Source organism: Misgurnus anguillicaudatus, chromosome 25 (assembly GCF_027580225.2).
Source record: "Misgurnus anguillicaudatus chromosome 25, ASM2758022v2, whole genome shotgun sequence".
NCBI classification, from domain to species: domain Eukaryota; kingdom Metazoa; phylum Chordata; class Actinopteri; order Cypriniformes; family Cobitidae; genus Misgurnus; species Misgurnus anguillicaudatus.
In genome coordinates, this window is record NC_073361.2 from 4,438,885 (window position 1) to 4,463,997 (window position 25,113).

Genomic DNA, 25,113 nt, shown 5'->3' on the forward strand with positions numbered 1-25,113 from the left:
TTGAGAAAAAACAAACTAGAGTTGATTGCTGAATAAGAAAATTCAGTGTCCTGATTTTAGTCAAACAAATTTTCCCAATTCATAACACTCACATTTTGGGTAGGTGAGTAGTGTATGATGCAGGTGTATATACAGCATACAGCAGAACAGGGCTAAATATTCCCACAATAAGTCACACAGCCTGTGTTGACATTGGCTGGGTTGGGAGGGTGAATGCGGTACAAACTGAAAACATCAGTCATTTATATACCTCATAGTGAAAGAGAAAGGAGCCCTGGAGATGAGAACACAAAGCTTGGACCATGATATTAACTTTGGCAGAACGGCTCTTAGTTTTATGTGGGCTAGTGGGAAGCACATCACAACCAATTAAAGCAGCGTGTCTGTTGTGTGGGCATTGTTCCTTATATACAAGCCCAAAAAACACACAGACTGACTCACAAAAGCCGGGGGTGGGGGTTTACAAACCTGTCCTCTCTTCTGCCTTGTATTGTTGTCTTCCCGTAAGCTGAATCACCCAAGGGATGGCAGAGAATTTGGCAAACTAGCTACAGTGAAACTTCATCAGATAACCAATAAGATTGGAGAGATGTCTAGTCTACTGTGTAGGGCTAAACAATTTGAAGAAAAAATCTGATTGCATTTTTTTATCAAAATAGTGATTTGCAATTTAAAATGCTGGATCAACTTGAAAAATTAATTCAATAAAGTATTTTTCACTTAAACATATTGAAATAGTTTTTTTGCCAGTTGAAGTATTTTTTAAGTTGATTCAACTTTTCATTTTTTACAGTAACACTGTGGTACTGTTTATTTAAAATATGTAACACAAAATAGTGACTGCACACTCACTTGCTAAATAATTTTATTGTCACTAACGTTTCGGCATATAGCTTTCGTCAAGGTATGTGTTCGCTTAAATACGGAGTGCGTTTGTTTCTATTTTTTGACTGTTTATTTAAAACCACTTAAACATTAGCCAAACTGGCAATTTTTTTAAAAGAAAGTTGTCATGATCCAAACATTTGTCAAACGTTTATGACACTTACACATTTTGTCCAACAAGTCTTTAAAATTCATAAACGTTGTGTTCATCTGTGAAGTCAAAATTTGGCTTTTTATAACTTTATTGAACGCATTTACACTGCAAACTTCATTGTATTCATCCGTCAAGATTAACTTGTTGGACAAAACGTGTAATGCTGCGTTTACACCAGCTTGCGGCAGATGCGGCAAGCGCGGGTGATTTACATGTTAAGTCAATGCAAAGACGCGATTATACATCCTGAAGCGCAAATGGCGCATTCCGCGCGAATTGAGCGTTGCCGCAGGAAACGCGCGAGTTGAAAAATCTGAACTTCGGATTTCCGCACTGCATTAACCATCTCGTAAATGGCTCGCACGACTAGCATTTCACGCGCGAATGAAGTGAGTAAACTCAAATGTTCAAGCGTCCAACTACGCGCGAATAATGCGTTTTTGCCGCCTCTACCGCGGCTGGTGTAAACGCAGCATAAGAGTCTTTAACCTTTGTTGAATAACAGCTGCTTATTTTTGTAATAATACAAAGTTTATGGGAAAAATTCATGGGCTTTTTAGCCAGGGAACCCATGTCTAGCTAACTTCCAGGGTTGGCTTACAAAAATAAGTCATCTCTGCGGCTTTTGCCACCAAAATTTGAGAGTGTGCCACTGAATTTTACATCCAGGCGCACATGTGTGACCAGTAAATTTAACCTTTTTTTTTTGATGTGACACTGAATTTGAAACAGCACGTTGTACTTTCTGCATCTATCATCAAAGTATTTATTAGTAATACAGTGGAAATTTGTAGAAATGTAAATATTTGGTTAGCATGTCGATTTACAGTGTGTGCCCCTAAATTTTCTGGTTGTGCCCCTAAAATTTTCAGTTGGGGGCTACTGTGATCCTAGTGATAAAAGTTAGTCTGAAGCCCTGCTACATATGTTTTTTTTTTTTTTTGCTTAACCAAGGGTTTAAGTGTGATATGGGACTACATGTGTGATAAAGACAAAAGAGTGTTAAGCAAACCTGTTTGGGAAAAATTTATTTTGGATTTCTGTTTAATGGCGCTAGTGCAAAAATTACACATTACAGCTTAATTCACAATCCCTGTTTTACTGTCAATGATTTAGTAGTGTTTCATATTGCATGTTTTATTTTTAATACTTAATAGATCTCTAATATCTAGAACCATCACTAAAACGACCCCCTTTATATACTCACATCACTTTCTTAGTCCACACAAGCTACATAGCAATCTGGTTTGGCTCTGTTCTGGTCTGGAATGATCACTTTTTTATGTTATATCAATATATACTAGTCAACATTCGAAGTGGATCAAAACCTTTAATAAAAGTTTACATAAAACCAATCCCTAATACGCATTCTTGTCTTAGGACAACTTTGATAAACCTTTTTGATCCACTTCAAATGTTGACTAGTATATTTTATCAATATATCAATTCTGATGGAGAAAATCAAGTTTCCTATATTTTTTTCTTGGTGCATTGTTTGCTTCTACTCAACAAATACATAACATTACAAGATATAATGGGTTGGGAATGCCATTTCATGTTTATTATAAAATATGATGCTTTCCTGCAGAGCTGTCTTTTTCCAGATTGTAATTGGTGTGCAATTCTAAGTAACTTTAGACAGACCATAAGACAGATATTGGGATTGATGTCTGCTACCCTTCAGATGGCTGTAATAGTGTAACTTTATCATTAGCCTCTCCTCTTTGGAGAATATCGAATATTTCCACCTCGCCATGAAGCATAACCATTAAATAAGCTGTTATGGAAGCCTGATTCAATGGATGTGGATGATCCATATTATATTAGCTCGAGACTCTTAAAAGATGTCAATACTAATCAGATCGGCCCATGATTCAGATGTCATGGATTAATGTAATAACCCTTTCTCTCTCTCTCTCTGAAACACTGTGTTGATATTGGTACAGTACTTTGTGATGTCATCAATCGATCATATGAATTGCTGCCCTCTACAGGACAATGTAATATTCAGTGCTGAATTTACTGCCTATAAACAGTAAACAGTAGTAGATTATTATAAAAATTTCTGTATTTGCAAAGCGTGGAATTACGGCACAAACTAATATATGTGCATTGTGTATGAATAGTCATGTATACATTATAAACATTATGCAAAGTATGTGTTATGGTCAGTATAACAGTATAAAAGGTATTATATCACATTGCAGATGCTTTTGATATAACTGCTTAGCCTATAGAGGGAGGCAGACACCACATATCACTGTTACACAGCAAGGATGCAAACACTTTTGTAAGAAAGACTGAGAAAATTAAGTAAAAGTAATGTGTATTAGAATTGATCCAGGAACGCAATTGAATCACTTAACTGAAGTTTGATATAAACTTTTTACATATGCAGAATTTACCTTTTTTGTGTTTTGATGATGCTGTAATAGAAATTTCTTATTGTTTCGTGTCAGGGAGACAGAGGAACAGACTGGAGCCAATGGATACCATTTTTGTCAAGCAGGTGAAAGAAGGAGGCCCCGCCCATGGAGCTGGACTCTGCACAGGTACTGTTGGAGACTGTACACCGTACACACACATTCTTGAGTTAAAAAAAGGTTCAAGCGATTTAGAGCAGACTTCAATGGCTATGAGAATGCCCAGACTTGTAAGATGTACAGTACAGGCCAAACGTTTGGCCAAAAACACTTAACTAAAATGTTAACTATGATCTTAAAAATCATTTAAGCTGAAGGTGTATGGTTAAATGCTTAATTACTTTTGTAGGCAAAATTTACCTGTGCCAAACAGATTAATTTTTGTTAATAGAAAATTTTGTATTTTAAAATATTATTTTTGAAATAGATGACTTACACTGAATATTGAAGAAAAGGCAGCAAATAAAATATGAACTCCCTCTATACTCTTTAAAATTCATCCTAAAGTAAAAATTTAAGAAGCTTCTTAAAAAAATGGCACACATACGGATCAACAATTTCTAGGCAAAGGGTGACTGCACTTCAAATAATAAAATATAACAGTTTTGGTTTATTTTGGATGCTTTTAGTCACCAACATAATTTCCAAAGTTGCATTTGTGTTATGCCATAGTTTGGATGAGTTATTATTATGTTATATGGAATAATGTATAAATAAAGAACGAGTGAGTGGGTCCAAACATTTGGCCTGTACTGTATGTTGTGTATGTCCATCTGACATACTGGTATATAAAATAACAACAAATAAAAGTAGAACAAACAAAACACAAAACGTAATTCTTTGCGTATTCCCTCTTAAGTCTCTAAGTTCACGGAGGATAACCTCATTACTAAACAGTTGGATGTGAACCAGACAAGAACCAAAAGTTATCAGCGGGCCTCATAAGCTGCTAAAGTGTTACATAAGTCTGATCAGTCTGGACCAGTGGCGAGGCTACATAGGGGCCAGGGTGGCACTGGCCCACTCAGATTGACGGCTGGCCCACCCAGTCAGAAGAGAAACAAAATATTTTCGTGGAAAATCAGAAGAAAGCAAGCATAAATTATAATAATCTCTTTAATAATAATCGTACAAATACGCATCATTTAGAATTAACTATTTATATAAAAGTGTTTTGCATGTGTTTCTAAACCTCAAACAGGACACATACACCCAAAATTATCTCAAAATACCTCAGTCTTGGCAAGGATTCTCATAAAAACAGTCAATTATGTCTTAAAGTGAACGCAAACAGTTCAGAAAGAAATCAGATGTGTGTCAGTATGGATCTGTGCTTATTCGTTCTTAAAGTGACAGTGAGTGCCCTCAAGAAATTTGATTATGTTTGTATCATTATGTTAATTAAAGACAGAAGACAAAAGGAAAATTACTTCTGTAGCTTTTAAAAGATCCATTATATTTAATATATAGAATGAAGAAGACAGTATTTTTATTGATTTTAATGTATTTCTGTACCTAAATACTAATGTTGTAAATTGGTTCTTTTCTACTTTCATATGTTTATAATTTCTTGATTGTCCTTATTTCCCTTTTTGCTGATCAGAAAATTATTGAAATAAACCATAATGTAATCCGTTTGAACACTATATTGTAAAATGATGTAATTTGTAGGCATTGAGGCCCACCCTATTACACCAAGGTCCACTCAGTTTAAAATTGTTGGCCTCGCCACTGGACTGGACTGAAAGAAACATTAAGAAGTTATTACAATATCCTTTGTCTCTGTGGAGAGATTTTTTGGGAGGGTCTGGAACACATGTTCTCACAATTATCCGCAATCACTCTCCAATGTCCCTCTATGACCGTCTTCCTGTACATCTCATCTTCACAAATCGGTCCACGTATTTGACCAAACATATTTACTCTATGGTCGTGAGGTCCTGTCGTAAGCCTTTATCTGGTCTTACCAGAGCGTCATGTGGATCAGCAGTTAAACAGTGGATGTTTAGTTTTTTAAACTTTTTTTTTTGGTGACAATTTTAATGGAATGTTTTTACATTTCATGTAACGAAATAATAGCATCTGGTTGTCTTCCTGTTTCTCTTCTCTCAGGGGACCGCATTGTAAAAGTCAACGGAGAAAGCATCATCGGAAAGACGTATTCCCAAGTAATCTCCCTGATCCAAAACAGGTAGCAGACATTTCACTGCTTGTTCCCTGGTTATAGACTAAACTAAAAGGTTTTTCTATGACATCACTGTGAATAACCCTTTTAGCAGCTTTATTTTACTGGTGTAGTAACTTTTTTTAAATTATATTTTAATGTTACACTACTTCAGAAAAAAGATAAGGTTAATGTTATACTACTTAAACCAAAATACCTGCTGGTCTGTATGATCTATATTTTCCTCATTGCGTCATTTATTCTGGATAGGTGTTTCTGATGAATTTCGTAATCCTTGAGGAAGTTCTTTATTGCGCAATTTTTTTGGTATTCCCAGTTTACAGTGCTTCCTTGTTCATACATTTGCAGATATGGTTACTAGATATACAGTTTCTGTATATTTACATTATAAAATGTATGACTTCTTAAAAACTTTTCTTTTCAGTGATACATCTCTTGAGCTCTGTGTGATGCCAAAAGATGAAGATGTTTTACAGCTGGTAGGTTTGATTTTTCATAAGTTTATATAAACAATATTGGAATGGAATTAGAGTTTGTATCATTTTATTGTCTTAAGTCAATCAACAGCAATTCAGTTCAATTTTATTTATGTAGCGCTTTTCACAATTGGTAATTGTTTCAAAGCAGCTTTACATTAAAAAAAGCAGGAGAAACACAAAAAAATTAGACAGACAATATAAGAAGCAAAATACAGCGGCTATGAATAAACGTTTACAAGCGAGCATATTAATAATGTATCAGGTGTTGAAAAAACCTCTAGGAGAAAAACCTCATGACTTTTTAGCCAGGAGGGAAAAGTCCTAGGAGGAAAAAAACCCTTGGGAGAGATAGTTATTTATTTATTTATTTATTTATTTATTTGGAATGTAAACGAATAAGGAGATTAAACGGATTCTGTCGATGGTCGTTGGTCAGGCATCGGCTGGGCATCATGTTGAAGGGCGGCCAGTAGATCAGTGGTGTGTTGACCTCTACATCAACAGGAACTGGGTCTGTTTGTCTCAATGTCCTTGGGTTTGAGGACCAGACAGGGAGAGAGAAACAAAATCCTATTAGCGTAGGGGACGTTTGCATGTAATGCAAGTGTCATACAGTGTTGTTTTATAATATCTGCTCGGTTCCAGACAGGCTAGCTATTGCGACATTAGTATATTACCCAGACGAGTTATGTGAATGCTTTGTTCCGTACAGGCTTACTATTGCGAGATAAGTATAATTTACTAGACAAATTATGTGAATGCTTTGTTAAAGAGAAAAGTCTTAAGAATGCCTGTTGTCTTTTTCGAGGGTTTTAATGATAACAGATCATTGGGATATAATTGCATTATAAGTGGTCATACTGCAATAACACAATTTCATGCTGTTTAGTCTGTAGTAAAAGCTGAGAGTAAAAGGGCATAACAGGCGTTGTAACAGTTGTTGAGGCGTACATGCTTCGGTTTTTCCACCTCAAAACGTATGTCTTTCAATTGGATTGGAACCATTACATTACAAAACACAATTTGACTATTCAGTATCCCGCAGTCTTTCCAGTTTTGGTGTCGAAACAGCTTTCTTTGGTTTTTATGGTGGAACACATGTTGATGACGCACACATACCACATTTCAGAGCCAAAAAATACAATGTGAAAAGAAATAAGGGGAAGGAGGTTGGGTTAAATTCAGGTTCAGTGCAACCGAGTGTGAAGACGACCTCATTCATTCAGTCATAGAGTGGCTATTACTCAACCCATTCTGTCACTCACTGCTGCACCCTCTCACCCAACATTTTAAAGAATAGTTGACCCAAAATTCCTGTCTTCATTTACCTTTTGACTTTCTTCAATGGAACATAAAAGGGGCAATTGTTGCAGAATGTAAAGAGCTCCCTTTTATATATAGAATGAAAGTCAATGGGAACTTGGGTTGTCTTGTCAAGGTTTAAAGTTAAGCAAAAGACCCAGAAATCTATCATTAAACCAATGGTTTTCAAACGTTTTGGCGTGCCCCCTCTACTGTGCATGCATTTTATAAAATGTCATAAAACTGCCCCCCACCCCGGGCACATCTTATGCTCCCCAGTTTGAGGACCAATGCATTAAAGTATCATTAAATTATACGACTATTTGCATTAATAGTCCAAGTCTTCTAAAGCCATACCAATAGCTTCTCTTTCGAACAGTATTTTTGTTAAAGTATTTATTGGATTTTTGAAAATCTAAAAATCTTCTCCTTCACTATAGCTCTCATATATGGCCTTGTTAGACTGTCAAGTTTGAGGTCACAGATGGTTGGGCATATATTCAGCATATTCATTTCAGAAAAGTCCTTTATTTTTAATCTCGGGAATATACTGTCATGTGTGAAATGCTGAGCAAGTGGTGTGTGTTCTGTAGTGAACTAAAAATTGTGAAACGTTTGGATGGAGAGTAGATAAACTGCAGTGCACACTGAAAATGAAATTACTCAAGCAAAAGGAATGGTGGGAAAGAGAGCAGAGCAGAAGAGACAGACGGCACCAGTATGTGTATAATGATGCTTTTCCTGCCAGAGTTCAGTGATCCAGCAGAGCAGAGAAGCATGGTGGTGCCTGTGTGTGTGTGTGTGTGTGTGTGTGTGTGTGTGTGTGTGTGTGTGTGTGTGTGTGTGTGTGTGTGTGCGTGTGTGTGCTTATTTTATATTCAGTTATATTGAGTTTTTTTTCCTTGAAACCAGGATTGTAATGCCACCCTCATACCTGAACACATTTCAGACAGAACTCCTCATCTCAGGTTGTTACATGCCAGCCACACAAACTCCACCACTGGAGCCCTCAGGCACTTTCTGACTTGACATTAAAGGTGCATTGTGTAACTTGAAGAATCTCTTGACAGAAATGCAATGTAATATACGTAACTATATTATTGGGGGTGTATAAACCTTAAATAATGAACAATTATGTTTAAATTACCTTAACATAATACATTTTTATCTACATACACTGCGGGTCCCTTTACATGGAAGCCACCATTTTGTGTCACCATGTTTCTACAGAAGCCCTTAACGGACAAACTTTGTTTGATAAGTTGCCTCTGATGTAGACATGTTTGTCCTGTGGCATCTACCGTAGCTTCTCTATGCATTTCTAAAGCGAGGGGTCAGCTGTGGACGAGCCGTTGGTTGCAATTTGCAACCTCTTCACTAGGTGCCGCTAAAATTTACACACTGCACCTTTAATACGTTCATCTTTGCTGGGTTTAAATTGTATACAGTAAATGACACTCATGTTTGTTATTTCGGCTAACAAAGGGAATGTTTGACACAAACTTTGTTGCAAATTCTAATGAGCTACCGAACAGCTTCAGGGCTCACAAAATTGCTAGCCCGACGTCCCAGGGCTTCTTGACGGGCTACCAAAATGTATCTCTGCCAGTCGGGCTATCTTGGGGAGGAAAATTATATTTAAATGCAATTCGTGCATCTGGTATTGAAAATTGTACCGAGACCCTAAGGTGCCATTGTAGTAAAAAAATCGAAAGTTTAGTTTCATGTGCTCACGTGAAACCTTCATGTGCTCACGTAAAACTTTCACGTGCGCACGCGATAGTTTCGCGTGCGCACACGATACTTAACTTTATTTAATTTTTGCTCCATGTCCCCTTAGTGGCTCCGTAAAATTGTGCTTAAATGCACGCTCGCTTTTTTATTTTACTTTTCATGTGCGATCACTTTAAAGGCGGAGTCCACGATGTTTGAAAAACGCTTTGGAAAAGGAGACTACCAAAACATACTTATAGCCAATCAAATCAAATCAAATGCCGGGTTGCGTATGTGTGGGGCGGGTCTATCAACTGAAGATCCAGATTCTATTGGGGTAGGGGCGTGTTTGTTTAGGTGATTTCATATATCAACATTGGCTTTCAAACATCATGGACTCTGCCTTTAAACTGTTTAGGGAGCGTGCAGTACTTTTTTTCATTGTTGCTTTAGATCTGTTGTGCACAAATTCCTCCCAACATCGTTTTGTCAGTCATTATAATTCTCACGTAGTGAAATCTCCCGCAGCAAGCTTAAATGTAATATCGATTGCATAACAGTTACGTACAGAAGCAAACATTCAAAAACTCACATACAGAGAGTTGCATTTCCGACAACACGCACATGTTCTCTCTCTCATGTCATTACCGGACAATTATACATGAAACAATCTCAGCATGTATTTTAGTAAAAAAAATAAATTTGAAATGTTTTGAAGTGAACATAATCCGTTAGAAAATGGAATTTGTGACATTAGGCCACGTGGTTCCTTGCAGATGTTGCTGTTAAAGTTACAGTAGCCCCTACTGTATTTTTCTGATCTAAAAAAATCTAGTCTGTGACTGGAAAACATATGATCCAAATTGTGAGTTTTGGGACCCATTGAAACCTCTATTAAATGGGAAGTAGATCCAGTGTGGAGAAGAGCAAGGAACAGTTGGCTTTAATGGAAATCCAGATTTTAAAAACAACAACAAGTGGTTTCTGCAGAGCAAACATTGTGGTCAGTGGCCCTTGTTTTTTTTATTGTTGGCTTGTGGTGAAAACTAATTGAGGAACCCTGTGTTATGCCCTCAACATAGAGTTTATAGAAATTTTTGGATTGATGATCGTAATTTGATTATTTTATATGATTATTATTTGTGTTTTGATAGATGTTTTGTCTCAATATTCTACATTAAAAATTATGTCTTTTTTTATTCAGACTGTTTGCATTCATTTAGTGCTATCAAAAAACAGAAGAATACCTGCCCAAAGGGCTACAAAGGATTTATACATTTTGCAAGCCCTGAGCTTTCTTCTAATCGACACCGTGTAGTAGCTTAAAATAAGTGATTTTTAAACAGGCATTTAATTCTGTGTACTCAGGCAAGGTGCTTCTGAGATTCTACTTGCAATTGATTGCAATAGAGTTTAACATGTTAGCGTTTTGCTAAGAAGTAGCCTCTTATGGAACGGCTGAAATTCCACAAGGGGGCGTATTTGTTCCTCAGACGTTGCACAATAAACGTGACATCCGAATATATTCATTATAAATCGTGAATGAAAAGTGAGATTCGAACGAATGTCCATTAGTGAACTAATTGTATAAACTATTTATATCGTAATTCGGTCAGAAACGTCAAGATTGTGAGATGAACAAATTGTTTTGGATTAAAAGGCTTGGATATTCCATTTCCTTGGACTTTTGGGGATTTATGAACAATTTGTTTTGGACAATTTCACCAAAGCGGATAAAGGGAAGATTCTGAAGGTAATTAAATATCCTAAATCGGCGCCGCCCAATTCAGGTAGCTAACAACTAGATTACAGTTTTATGACTGCTAAAAATCATATTTTGCTTTGTGTGTGCGCTCAATGAAATCCCGAAAGTCTAAGCTTTACAACGATGTGCCGCATGACCGTATATTTGGAAGATTTTTATGCTTCAAAGTTGCAATGACGTAATGCAGCCTCACGTGCAAGGGAGGGGGTGTACCGTGTACGGCACAGTGTTCCTTATCAGGTTAAAATACAATGCATACACAATTATTGTGTAAAACAGTCAGTCTTAGATGAAGCTGCACTTTACCATATAAAGCTGTGACATTAACACTGAGATATAGCAGTTTTCTTAAAATGGCAGAGAATGGGGGATGCAAACATAATAGAGGCAGATGTACTATGACAGTTAGCCTATCACCGTAAGCCCTTGGGAGACATATACAGCAGATATTATAGTAAATATATGCATGGACCTCAGGGAGGAAAACACTGCAGCTTGAAGCAAGACAGAGTAACCAAAACTCCATAAAAACAACAGAGGACATGAACAGCAACATGGGCTACTGTACAGGTTGCAAGCATGGCATAGATGTTGTGTTTGGTTGAAAGATGTAGGATCACTCGGGACAGTAGTCACCTCCCTTGAAAGTCTCAAGCATGTCGTCTTCTACCTAGCTTATCTCTGGTGTTGTTAAACTGGCAGCTCTCCCGAAGTCTCGCTCACTCTCGAAGCAGTGTGTATTTATAGCATGCTTTATCCTGCCCTAGAATGACAGCAATGCTGTAAAAGGGTCTGATTGCTTCTGATGTACCTGTAGAGCTCTTTTCATCTTGTCTCACCAGCATTCTTTTTTCTTATTTCTTTCCTTTCGATTTTCAATCTTACTTTCCGGCTACAGATCTCCAGGGATATCACAGCTCTGGTAAGGAGCTAAACCTATCACATGCTCTGTCTTACACTATTGTTTTGCTCTGTGTTGTCTGTTATATTGCCTGTGCATGTAAGTGCATGTGTCCGTCTTTATAGCTGTTTCAGCTGTTAATCTACAACTACGAAATGTTTAGCCCTCTTATGAAGAATAGTGCTTTTCTATTTACAACATCAACCACAAAGTGAATTTTTGTAATTTCCCCACTTGCTGTGGGGTTGCACCTATTACTCTGTAATACTGTGAGTCATCTTTATGTCTGGAGGTGTGGCGGAGCTGAGAAAGAGGGAGGGACGGAGAGGTCGTGGGAGGTTTGTTGTAACTCGACACCTCAGGTGTATAGTCAAAAGTCCAGCTATCGCTTTTGCATTCTCATTTATGCAAGAGCTTGGTCCCCTAAACAGGAGAGTTGGGAAATAAATATATTCATATATAAACTAGTATTAGGAGATCTCCATGTAAATGCAAGAGATTACTCTAGTAAAACGGAATTTAGGATTTAGACCTAAAAGTGTACTTGTTGGTTGTTGACTTTGTAAGATGATCACAAAGCTGCCGCTAGCATCAGTAGTTTGCTCAATGAAAGGCTGCCGTCCTCTTGTTCTTCCCTCTTGTCTGCACACTGCTGTCTATCCTCAGCTGAAGGTAGGTAAGCCTCTGACACCTGATCCCTACTTGAGGTTTAAAGGTGTTTGAGTCTGGCTACTTGACCCTTTCAGCACTCTTACTTTTCCTAGGCTCCATTTGTTGTTTTTAGCAAGTTGAAAAGAAGTGGGGTTAGCTTGGTTTAAATGTTTTCCATTCAGTACTGTAAGTGGTTGACCAGTAACAAAGTTATTATAAGATTTTCCATTGCAGTATTTGAGTGCATATTTATAACATTGCTTATCATTACTAATTAAATGGCTCTTTCTTTCAGGCCTATTCTCAAGATGCTTACCTCAAAGGAAACAAAGCATATAGTGGAAATGCTCAGAACATCCCAGAGCCTCCCCCAATATGTTACCCACAAATTGAGCCCAATGCCTTGGCGCAATTGCCAGAGCCTTTCCACGCAGCAGATGCCTCATATGGAACAGGACAAGGAGCTAATCGATGCTCCAAGGCTGACTTAGACTACAGTGTGGATATAACTGTACCTCCCCCTAACCCACCCAAAACCTCTCAGGACCCGAAGACCCAAACTGTTGTGCATGTATTTAACGAGAGTATGAGGACTATGGTTTTGTCACCCGAATGCACAGAACGGACTTCACATATAACCTGGGCTTCTCCTAGCCACAGGACAGAGGAGAACCGGTACGTTGCTTCAACAGACTTAGACTTTACAGAGTCCAGAGCCCAAATGACCTCATCTCCAACTGGGATAACACAATCTCAGCAAGTACATAATAAAACTACAGAGCCGAGTAGGTTCTCCAGCACAACCCATATGACTGCACAGACTTGCATGGACAATACTCCTGCAGCTTTCCACAAACAGACTCTGACTACAACAACAGAAACCATTCCATCAGCCACCTCTCCCACCCCATACACACCGTCCCCTCCACCAAACACCCCTTCACCCAGTTCTCCTCACCAAAACATTGACTGGAGAAACTACACAACCTACAAGGAGTACATTGACAACAAACGGCTGTATATGTATGGTTGCCGGACCATTCAGGAACGGTTAGACAGTCTGCGAGCCGCAACTCCATCCAGTACAGGAGACTACAAGAAACAGAAAAGTGCTTCTACAACAGCTACCCCCTCACGAGGTTTTTCTGGATCACAGCTGAGACGAAGGAGTGCCTCGCATGATCGTAGTTATCAGGGATCCAGCGTGCAGCCACTGCGTAGCACCTCTCAAGAGAGGATTGAAGGTGTCGAACGGGCTGCTCTAGCACGCAATTGGCCTCGCAGTGCTTCCCAGGATGCCCTTCCTTCAGCATCCACAGGTGTCTCTAAACCTAGAGCGTATTCTTGCGACTTTTTGGGCAAACAGAATGACAGTGTGTTGTCCATGTCGGATAGGCTGCCATCCTGCCAAAATGAGACAGAAGAGAAGTTACTCGTGCGTAGAGGGGACGATGCAAGAGCCAACAGACAGTCTTCCTCTGTACGCATGCTGCCCCAGCCTACCAGAGGGATCCTCAGTCCAGATAAGCGAGGGGGCAGCTACCCAGGGTTACCAGTTACCCCTCTTTTCAGTAAAGGTACAGAGTCATCGCTCAGCTACAGAGCTGAAAGCCTGGGTAACACTGCTTATCCTCTAAATAGACCGACACTGCTCCCTGCGAAAAATTATGTTCCAGACCCTTCCACTGCTGCTGCTTCTTACATAGCCTCTGCCCTGGCCTCAATACAAGGCCACATTAGTAGCTCCAACTCTGTCACAGACCAAAGAACACCTCCCACTGCCAACCACCTGGCCCACAATGCAAAGCATTTAATGCCCAGGGGGCGGGCTGACAGCCTTCAGGAGCCATTTAGAGAGGTAGCTCGTGGAGGACGCTCTTCCTCCTGCTCTGCCGTCTCTAAACCACATCGAACAAATCAGGGTGGAGCCAAGCCCATATTAACAAGTAATTGTACAGGTCCTCAGCTGCCCAAGCTCAAAGTTTCACGACCCCATGACAAGGACTTAGAGGGTATCGAGGGTCCAGATGCAACTGTAGTAGTGGTTCGTAGGGAAAAGTCTGGATCTCAACCCATTCGCCCCGCTTCCTACATTCTAGCAGTTAACGAAACGGAGGGAGAGGCAGTACCACCTGCCGACTCCAACATATGTTGGCTGACAAATGACGCACAGCCCGAAATGCAAATGAGGAAACTAGGTGACCAGTGCAAAGCCTCCTTCTCCATCAACCTCGAAGACTCTTTGGACTCCATCCCCTTCATCGGTAAGAACTTTTCTCAGCTATTTATAATAACCATGGATGCAGTTGCTATAGCAACAGCTTTGTCTGCCCTGAATGGGGAAAGTTTGATAGGCTATGCAAAATTGATTTTAATTATTTTTTTCGTCACTAGCAATAGCTTGGAATTTTTTGTGTCCTGTTTAATGCCCTACCACATATTCAAAGGAGATTTTCTAATGTTTTACAAATAAAAGGATAATGTGCTATTATGTCTTTTGGCAGTTTGTTTCTGGTTAGAATGTAGTTTATATATTTACAAGAGCAGTTTTCAGAACATGTGATGCTGTTGAATTTCTGTTTATTACATTATGTAGCTGGTGGAAATGACAACATGCTTACAGTAAACCATACCTGAACCTTTTATACAAGGCAGCCATTGTCTTTCATACTACCACATGGATGGGTTACAACAGTGGTGGTTACGATGATAACAACAGGATGACCGGTTCAGCCCAATTAAATAAAGATGACTCATGAGTCATCAGTTGCTCAGAATATTGCTTAATCTTTAAGCATAACAGACTTCTCATAACATGTTTCTGACATTAAGTCAGATAAAAAAGTTTTATGAAATTGTATACATTTCTGTAGTCTATACATCCTGAATAGTGGTACTTCTCAAGAGACTCTCCCAGCCTGTACATTTATTTATATTACAGTAAGTATCATGGACACTGCTATAAACACAAGCAGGATTCCTGGAAGCATCTCTAAATTGTAATGTACACCAGTACAGTGATAGGACATAACATCATAGTCCACAGGGACACAGATAATGTGACATACTAACACATTCTACCTAAGGCAGTAGGGCGGAGGAAGATACTTCCAGTGCCGTGACGTATTCACATTCTCTCCAGTTTATCCAAAGCTTCAAATCCCCAAACAAGCAAGACGGCAATAATCTGAACTGTCATGATAAAGTAATGAAACATTTCGATGAACTACACTAGTTATTTTCAAACCAGCAATGGGGCAAAAAGGGAAAAGCCCAAACTGTTGGGTTGAAATTTAGCCTATGCAGGGTTCATTTAACCCAGCGGCTGATTTTGTTGCTTTTTGACCACCATTTTTTTAATGTAGTGTAAATATATTTTAGATTGTTTTTTAAAATGCCAATTCCTTTGTTTTGTGTTTAGGTTTTGGGGCGATTTCCCGAACAGGGTTTAGATTAATCCAGGACTAGGACTTCATTATAATAAGAAAAAGGAAAAGTAGTTTTTACAAATAAAATTACTTAACACAAAGAAACAATACTGGTGTGCATCTTGAGACAAAACAATGGCACTTATATACTGTATGTTAAGATATGTCAGTGCAAGATGTTTTTCATGATTTTTTTCATGAAACATGAATTTTTGTCTGGGACTAGGATAAGCCCTGTCCGGAAAACCGCCCCTTTTGAGTTTAATTTGGTCTAGTTTGGTTATAAGCATGATAGTTGTAGTGTCTTCAATTCATTTCACAAGCCAATACTGACCACAAATAAACAAACAACATATATTCACAGGTAATGCTGAAGGAAAACTGTAATATTTCATATATTGTATGTTTTCATTTAAACATTTGTCTGATGCTTTATTATAAGCAATTTGTATTGCATTCAAGCTTTACTTTTTTATCAGTATATGCTCTACTAGCTGAGTTGCATGTTATCACGTCTACTCCTCTGATTCAATATTAAGTGACGTTTTTCCTTTGTGTCTGTCTGTCTGTGTGTAAAAAGGTGTGTAGGGTTTATCAGTTTAATGACTGCTCAATCTTTCCAGCTGTATGAGTAAGCAAGTTTCCTCCAGACTGTCTGATTCTGTTCTGTCTTGTCCCTATTGGACTTCATTGCTGTTTAATACAAAGATAAAAGAAAATAAATAAAGTTTCTCATATTTGTTTTCATTAGACGAGCCCTCAATCTCCAGTAATGACCACGACACCACACACATTCCTGCATCCGCCGTGATTTCCAGTACCCCTGTAATCACCACCATCCCACCCAGTCCCACTTCTCCGTGCCGCGTAATACGCCGCCAGTTTTCCCATGACCACGGTGAGGAACGGCTCTACCAACACGTACGATAACATCAAGGATGTGTCAGAACAAAAACCCTTTCTGTTTTTAATTCTAAATTCATCCCAGCAGATTCTTTACGACTCACAGTTCTGGAATCAGATTCCAGTGCCAAATCAGAACGCTCCAAATCTTTTGATGAAGGCCTGGATGACTATAGAGAAGAGGAGAGAGGGTAAATCTACAGCCAGTTTGAACTTACCCTACTGTTTATGATCACCAATACATAGGGCCAGACTTATTGCGTCTTATGACTTCTTGTTTATTATGTCTGTACAGAAGGTCCATTAAACACCCCCATGGATTCAAGGGCCTTAGAAAGGTGAGACGGCTGTAAAGATAATATCTGATTGTAACACTCTCTTTAAGTCTATAATGATTAGTTCACACCTTACTATAGTAAAGCTCTATCCGGTTGTTCCTTGAGCTCCAGGTCTATATAACCAATTACATATTTTTATATTAAAAAACTGAAATGAATTGCACGATGTGCTGACAAATCTTTGCTGAGAAAAGTTTATAATAAGATAATTCAGACATTGCATTTTTATGGCTAATGAAACCTTTGAACTGTCATTACAAGAAGTAGCAGTTAATAATTTACTGAACTAGGTACCATGGTAAATTGAGAGGTCTTGTTAAAATGCTTTTATTAGTAGCTAGTGAACTTCTGCCCAACTTGGGCTACTTCCTATTCATTTTCTTTTATAACTCAATGGTTCCGCAGTTACAAAACGATAACATTTTGTTTAGTTCAGTTATTGTTTAACAGAAGTTGTAGTATGAATGATACTGCAGGCTGATTGGTGATATAAATGTGATTCATGTTCAGGCTGTTGATAAATCCTCGGAGGACTCAGGCTCCAGCTCCAGAAGAGACTCTACGTCAGACGTCTTCACCGATGCAACAAAGGAGGGTCCGCTTCATTTCCGGCAGCTTAACTCGGATAAGGGCAAGGTATGATCAAATTTTACATTTAGTCCCACATGGAAAAAACTGTAGAAAAATGTATTTGCATTGCAGTAGTAACTGTAGTATACTGTTATATACTGTAGCATTTTAAAGTACCACATTTTGTTAATGTAGTACAGTATTCTGTAGGATTCACTTTGATGAATAGTTAATAAATAATAAGTTTAATGGTATTTCATGCATTCTGACTTATAAACACAGTTTAAGTGTTGTAAGCAAAAGTGTCAAAATAGCAGTTGAGCGTGTGACAGAGTATTTTTGGGCCAAACTCATCATGCCGCCTCTTTCCTACAAGTTGTGGAAAGTTTTTTTTCAAACATGGGTACCCGTTACGTATCAGTCACCCCACATACCTTTTATGGGCACTTCCCCCGGAAAATCACGGCCACACGTCAATCAGAGATTAGCATTGTTCATTTAAATAGAAGTCACAGGCATCACTGAATGCAACAGTTTAGTTTTATATCAAAACTTAACAATGGGACGAAAGAAGTGTGTTTTTGTATGTAAGGAGAAGAAATCCTTAATCAGCTTTCCAAGTAGGCCAGCCTTATGGAAACAATGGATATAATTTGTTTATCCGGGGTAGCAGCGGAGTTTTGCGTGTGTGTTTGTTTAACACTGGAGTCCCAATCGGGTCCAGAGTCACAGGCGGTAAGTAAAACTGCATCAAATGTGTTTTGTTGCCAAGAGCATATAATGTAAACAACACAAACATGTAGTAAATTATAAGTTATCCAGAGTTAGTGGGATAATGTTTTGTGTGTTGCTTGCTCGTGACTCGCTCCCTCCCGCTGGACGCCTCTTGGATTTTGTGCTTTTTTTTGAGCTGATCTGTATTTTATAAGTCTGATCAAAATAAAGACTCTTCAAAGATATGAAGGATCCCTACTGAAAAATCCAGCTAAAACCAGCATAAGCTGGTAGCTGGTTTTAGCTGGTTTAAGGTGGTTTACGCTGGTCCTCCCAGCCAGACAAAGCTGGTCATGCTGGTGGGCCAGCTGGTATTCCAGCATGACCAGCTAAGTCCAGCTAGACCAGCTTAAAATGCGACCAAAACACACCTAGACCAGCTTGCTACACCAGCAAAACCAGCTTCCTACACCAGCAAACCAAGCTGGGGACCAGCTAAAACCAGCTTATGCTGGTCTTAGCTGGATTTTTCAGTAGGGATGTAATACTACTCTATACGTACTGAAGATTAACATGAGATGAGCAGAAACAGCATGTGTTTTGTGAGCGTTTATAAAATACTGTAGTGTACTGTATATTTACTATGGTACACTGTATAAAAACTATTAAATCTACTACAAATTTCACTGTAATAAAGTAAGTGTATAAGTCACATGTATTTTACAGCAGCTTTAAACAAAGCGTCTGTTTTTCTGCAGCGTGTTGGCAGTGGCGTGCGACCATGGAAGAACATCTACGCTGTGCTTCGTGGCCACTGCCTCTATCTGTTCAAGGACAAGAAGGACGGACAAAACTCCCTGACAGAAGATGAGCCTCTGACAATCAGCATCAAAGCCTGTTTGATTGACATTTCCTACAGCGATACAAAGCGCAAGAACGTCCTGCGGCTGACCACGTCAGACTGCGAGTATTTGTTCCAGGCTGAGGACCGCGAGGAGATGCTGTCCTGGATCCGAGTCATTCAGGAGAACAGCAACTTGGATGAAGAGGTGGATCATCTTTTGAAATAAAAATCTGTGTTTTTAAACATAAAATAAATATTAATATGTAAGAAAATAGTTTTAACATTGCTGAGAGTTTGAACTGGAGTTTTAGGGATACATTCAAGTAATTTAATACTCATTATATACAGCATATGGAGTAAGACTAGGAATTGACACTGATATAGAGGATTTCTTAAACTTTACTATGACGCATAGAGAAAAGACTCTATTTAAAGACATTTCTAACAAAAGGTGTGCATTTCCTTAGGGCTTTACATGGAAAGAAACACTAACTCTCCAAGAAATGACATTTAGACTATAGCAGGTCTCTAGTATTCATAGAACTGGGGTGTCCATTAGCCCTCTGGTGTGTTTTAGGGGTTTACGTCTACTCATCTGACACCAGCTTTTGTCTGCCACCTGTTTCCTTCTTTCCTTTCACAGAATGCAACCGTTACTAGCACAGACCTCATCAACCGAAAAATAAAGGAGTACAACACACTAATGAGGTAAACATCAAAGATATCCCATCATTTGGAGTTCAGTAGTCTTTTACCTCCAGTGCAAAGATCTAAAAGCTTTGTTTTTTGCAGTCCAACCAGCAGTAGGACAGAAGTGTCTCCAAAAGCCTCCCGTCAGTCTATGAGCTTCAGGCAGACACTTTTGGGCAGCAAGGGGGAGAATAAAGCCACAAGTCCTCATTCGCCAAACAAGGACCATGACAGAAAAGCAGTGCATAAAGGTAACAGGTTGCATAAAATCTAGATCTCTGTTCTTTAAGGCACCTACAGTGAGGTACTTTTCGTATTGATTGCTCTTTTACAACCCATTATCACTGCCAAGGCTTCAACCAAAGCACAGTCCGCATAGACCACGTGGCAAATATTTCCTGAGGAAATAAGTGATTTAAACTCCCATTTTTAAAAGGTACATATTTGAAAGTATAAATATAAGAAAGTGAAGCATCTTTATTTGATTCATAAACCAAACAACTGAAAGCAAAGTACCACCCTGCATGCCGGGCCATTAAAAAGTGACCTGGTATCTTCATAGTGACGGGGAAGGAATTTGACCATGCATCAGTTTTGGATCCCTCGGGAGTGATAATGGGCTGAATTTTAAGAAATATATACTGGCGTGTCTTTGTATTTGTGTTATTGACTTGAGTGTTTCTATGTAGAGATTACATTAAAGATGCCCCTTGTAAGTAAGTAGTCTATATACACTCACCTAAAGGGTTATTAGGAACACATGTTCAATTTCTCATTAATGCAATTATCTAATCAACCAATCACATGGCAGTTGCTTTAATGTGTGTTCCTGGTCTAGACAATCTCCTGAAGTCCAAACTGAATGTCAGAATGGGAAAGAAAGGTGATTTAAGTAATTTTGAGCGTGGCATAGTTGGTTATTTCACAGTCTGCTCAGTCACTGGGATTTTCATGCACAACCATTTCAAGGGTTTACAAAGAATGGTGTGAAAAGGGAAACACATCCAGTATGCGTCAGTCTTGTGGGTGAAAATGTCTTATTGATGCTAGAGGTCAGAGGAGAATGGGCCGACTGATTCAAACTGAAAGAAGAGCAATTTTGACTGAAATAACCACTCGTTACAACCGAGGTATGCAGCAAAGCACTTGTGAAGTCACAACACGCACAACCTTGAGGCAGATGGGCTACAACAGCAGAAGACCCCACCGGGTACCACTAATCTCCACTACAAATAGAAAAAAGAGGCTACAATTTGCATAAGCTCACCAAAATTGGACAGTTGAAGACCGGAAAAATGTTGCCTGGTCTGATGAGTCTCGATTTCTGTTGAGACATTCAGATGGTAGAGTCAGAATTTAGCGTAAACAGAATGAGAACATGGATCCATCATGCCTTGTTACCACTGTGTAGGCTGCTGGTGGTGGGGGATGTTTTCTTGGCACACTTTAAGGCCCCTTAGTGCCAGTTGGGCATTGTTTAAATGGAACGGCCTACCTGAGCATTGTTTCTGACCATGTCCATCCCTTTATGACCACCATGTACCCATCCTTTAATGGCTTTCCAGCAAGATAATGCACCATGTCACAAAGCTCGAATCATTTCAGACTGCACATTTTGCGACAAAGCTATATTGCATCTGTACTTTCTGTTAACAGATGAAACGAGTCCACCCAAGGATAAGGGCATGTGGAGGAAGGGCATCCCTGGACTGATGAGAAAGCCATTTGAGAAGAAACCATCTCCTGGAGTCACATTCGGAGTGAGACTAGACGACTGTCCTCCAGCACAAAACAACAGAGTAAGACCACAGTGAATATCATCTCTCTCTCTCTCTCTCTCTCTCTCTCACTATTTTCATCTCACCATAGAGTTTTCCTTTAGCTCTTGCTTTGTAGGTAGCCGACTGATTTGACACGGGTTTGTGTTTCAGATTTGTTCCTCTGATAGTGGAAGTGTGCTGTAAGCTGGTAGAAGAACGTGGACTGGAATACACGGGCATTTACAGAGTACCGGGCAATAACTCGGCCATCTCCATCATGCAGGACGAGCTCAACAACAAGGGCATGGGGGACATTGATATTGAGGATGATGTGAGTGTCGCTATTGTGCTTCTGTTGTCTATAACCATTTCTGTTATCGTTAACTCTTGTATTTTTGGACAGAAATGGAAGGACTTAAATGTGATCAGCAGTTTACTCAAATCCTTCTTCAGGAAACTTCCCGAACCTCTCTTCACTAATGGTAAATGTCATTTGGGAATTCCCTTGCCTGAGGCTCTTTATGCATTTGTATTCATGCATCTTGCATCAAATCTGCTGTGTAGTTTGCCATCTTGTGGTTATGACACGTAATTTCATGAGCTGACTGATTATTTTGTCTCTGTGTAGAAAAGTACGCTGAGTTTATCGATGGCAACAGAATAGAGGATCCTGTGGAGAGACTGAAAGTGCTCAAGAGACTGGTAGGCAGTCACAAGCACCTTAAACATATTAAAGATTTGTTATAAGAGTTAATAACTTCACTGTATAATGGCTTGATTTTTCAGCTCCACGAGTTGCCTGATCATCATTATGAAACACTGAAGTTCCTCTCCGCACATCTCAAGACCGTAGCTGAAAATTCAGAAAAGAACAAGGTAGGACATTTTGAGACGGTCTTGTGGCATTCAAATAAGATGTGTTCTCGCGTTCAGAAACGTGCGAGCGAAGTGCAGTGGAATTATACAAAACACGTGTTTTTCCAAAAAATGTTGTGGCAGTTCCTTTATAATATTTTGTGGGACTTAATGAAATGGGTTAACACAAAATAAGCATATTATGCAAGAGACTATCTAATATGTCTACATAGATTATAAAACAGAACTGCAAAAATGTGTCCTGTGTGTTTGGCCTCTTATTGTTCTTGTTCTCCATGGTTATATTTGCTCATCAGATGGAGCCGAGGAATCTGGCCATTGTGTTTGGACCAACACTGGTGAGGACATCAGAAGACAACATGACTCACATGGTAACACATATGCCAGACCAGTACAAGATTGTGGAAACCCTCATTCAGCATGTGAGTCCTTTATTTGAAAAACAGCAACTCTCTTAAATGAAGAAATAAAAATTCTGTTGTAATTTTCTCATTCTCATGTTGTTCTAAACCTGTATGAATTTTGGATGAACACAAAAGAAGATATAAAACAACAAAAGGATGAGAAAATAATGCCAGAATTTTCATTTTTTGAGTTAACTATTCCTTTCAAAAATGTGTCATGAGCTTTGATGGATATTTTAAGGATTCTGGATTGAGTTTGGTCTTCTCTTACAGTATGACTGGTTCTTCACTGAGGAAGGCGATCAGGAACCAACGGTATGTTTTTTTACTTCTTTCTTTCTTTCTTTCTTTCTTTCTTTCTTTCTTTCTTTCTTTCTTTCTTAAAGGGACACTTCACCTTTTTGCATTAAGCTTTGTAAAGTTAGAACCCCAGTCATGTTTTTGAATGGTCGTGCATTATTTCCTCAGTTGCCGCTGAGACAGGAGAAATACAGATTTCAGTGTTGCACTTCCTTCTTTTAATGATGTAAAAATCATCATTTTGCATCATTGAAAGCAGGAAGTCTAATGTCTTTGTTGAGGGGGTGAGACGACAAACACCCTTTTTCTCGGTCAAATAGGCACCAAATTCGAAATGTATGTTACATTTCGACTACAAATATGACACACTTTCAATAAAGATTCATGTTTTTACGGGTGAAATGCTCCTTTAAATTTTACCTTGAACATAACATTGAAACAAACTGTCCTGTTTTTCCACTGAAAAGTTTAAATGTCTTAACAATATGAATGGTAATGTGTCCATTTATATGAGTTTATAAGACAGTGCTGCATTGAGTTAGAGAGATATCTATTTTAAAAAATAGTGACATTTATTAATAATAAAGTGTGGCCCGTGCTGGCAAAATGAGTCTGAATGACCAAATATTAAAAAATGAGTTATTTATATTTACATTCTCTATTATAAACTTCAAAATGATGTATGATTTGTTGGAATCTGACAAATAAATGCCAGAGCTACACCTGTTTGAAGTTTTAGAAAAATCTAGTTAAAGATTTTTGAGGGTTCAAAAGCAAAATCACTGCATACATTGATCCATACCTTAAAATAACCGGTAAAACTAATAGATTTGGCACAAGCAAAGTCAAAAACAATACTATTGGAAAAATATATTTTCTTTAAGAGAATTCGCTTTTTAAAGCCTACAGCAAATGGACGGTTTGGACAACAGCCTTCTACTTCCTGATTGAATTACGTCAAAATAAGAGTTTTTGACTAAACTCCACCCACAGGAATACGTCAGTAGCCAGCTAAGCTCAGATAGCTCTGGCTAAGCTAATGCCGCTTTTCCATTGCATAGTACCCCCCCGGTTTGGGTCAGGTCAGGTTACACATTGTGTTTATCACTGTCTCACATGACAGTTTCTGTACAAACATCGATAGCGTCAGTTGATGCGCTCCGCTAAGCCTAATTTAAGTTGCTTTTAAGCATCTATGTGGACGTGCACGTCACAAATGTGCCAGGGATGTTTTTCATCTCTAAAAGGGAGTTTAGGAACTTATAGCAGAGCACAGATGACAACATGTTTGCTCAAGACAGCGCAAGCTAGCATGAAGGTAAAGCTAATCTTTTACATTATAGCGATGAATTTGGTAGTAACGATTCTCTCAGTCCAATCTGTGATCTACAGTGTTTTCGCTTCACGTTTTGGTATAAGCTCGGGTCGAGTGCAGACTTCGACTCATTTTGGGACATAAACAGCAGCATGGCTCTGGCCATCACCCACAGTTTAGGCATTACTTACATCTTGCTCTTTCTTTCCTTCATTACTGTGTTTGTCTAAATCATTTTGAATTGTCTTCCTCTGCGCAGACTACGGTCCAGGAGGAAAGCACTGTGGAGTCTCAACCCGTCCCCAACATCGACCACCTGTTGACCAACATTGGCCGGACCGGCACATCTCCAGGGGAAGTGTCAGGTAATGTGTGCCTTGGAGACGGGTTTGCGTTGTATAACCTCCTCTATAGCATATCTTTAAGCATGTCACATTTATTAAAATAAAACACAGAATATAATAAACTTAAAAAATTGGAAAACATCTTCATCTTCTGAAAACAGACATGCTT

General features: G+C 38.8%; 1 protein-coding gene across 5 annotated transcripts in view; it reads left to right on the plus strand.

The window, feature by feature from the left end:
- The window catches only part of arhgap21a (Rho GTPase activating protein 21a), a 62,354-nt gene that overhangs the window by 25,803 nt on the left and 11,438 nt on the right, over window positions 1-25,113 (plus strand). For 2 of the 5 annotated variants that reach the window (XM_073864038.1, XM_073864041.1), the window contains exons 1-19: window positions 3,459-3,591; window positions 5,575-5,653; window positions 6,072-6,126; window positions 12,754-14,722; window positions 16,638-16,784; window positions 16,878-16,980; window positions 17,085-17,127; window positions 17,638-17,763; window positions 19,170-19,460; window positions 19,899-19,963; window positions 20,048-20,196; window positions 21,602-21,740; window positions 21,874-22,036; window positions 22,109-22,187; window positions 22,334-22,407; window positions 22,492-22,581; window positions 22,878-23,003; window positions 23,259-23,300; window positions 24,860-24,965. In XM_073864038.1, the coding sequence (XP_073720139.1) occupies window positions 3,525-3,591; window positions 5,575-5,653; window positions 6,072-6,126; window positions 12,754-14,722; window positions 16,638-16,784; window positions 16,878-16,980; window positions 17,085-17,127; window positions 17,638-17,763; window positions 19,170-19,460; window positions 19,899-19,963; window positions 20,048-20,196; window positions 21,602-21,740; window positions 21,874-22,036; window positions 22,109-22,187; window positions 22,334-22,407; window positions 22,492-22,581; window positions 22,878-23,003; window positions 23,259-23,300; window positions 24,860-24,965 (3,913 nt within the window). In that variant the 5' untranslated portion in view covers window positions 3,459-3,524. Of the gene's footprint in view, window positions 1-3,457; window positions 3,592-5,574; window positions 5,654-6,071; window positions 6,127-11,804; window positions 11,829-12,108; window positions 12,480-12,753; window positions 14,723-16,637; window positions 16,785-16,877; window positions 16,981-17,084; window positions 17,128-17,637; window positions 17,764-19,169; window positions 19,461-19,898; window positions 19,964-20,047; window positions 20,197-21,601; window positions 21,741-21,873; window positions 22,037-22,108; window positions 22,188-22,333; window positions 22,408-22,491; window positions 22,582-22,877; window positions 23,004-23,258; window positions 23,301-24,859; window positions 24,966-25,113 lie in introns of those variants that run through there. The other 3 variants (XM_073864040.1, XM_073864037.1, XM_073864039.1) reach the window with 3 other exon arrangements.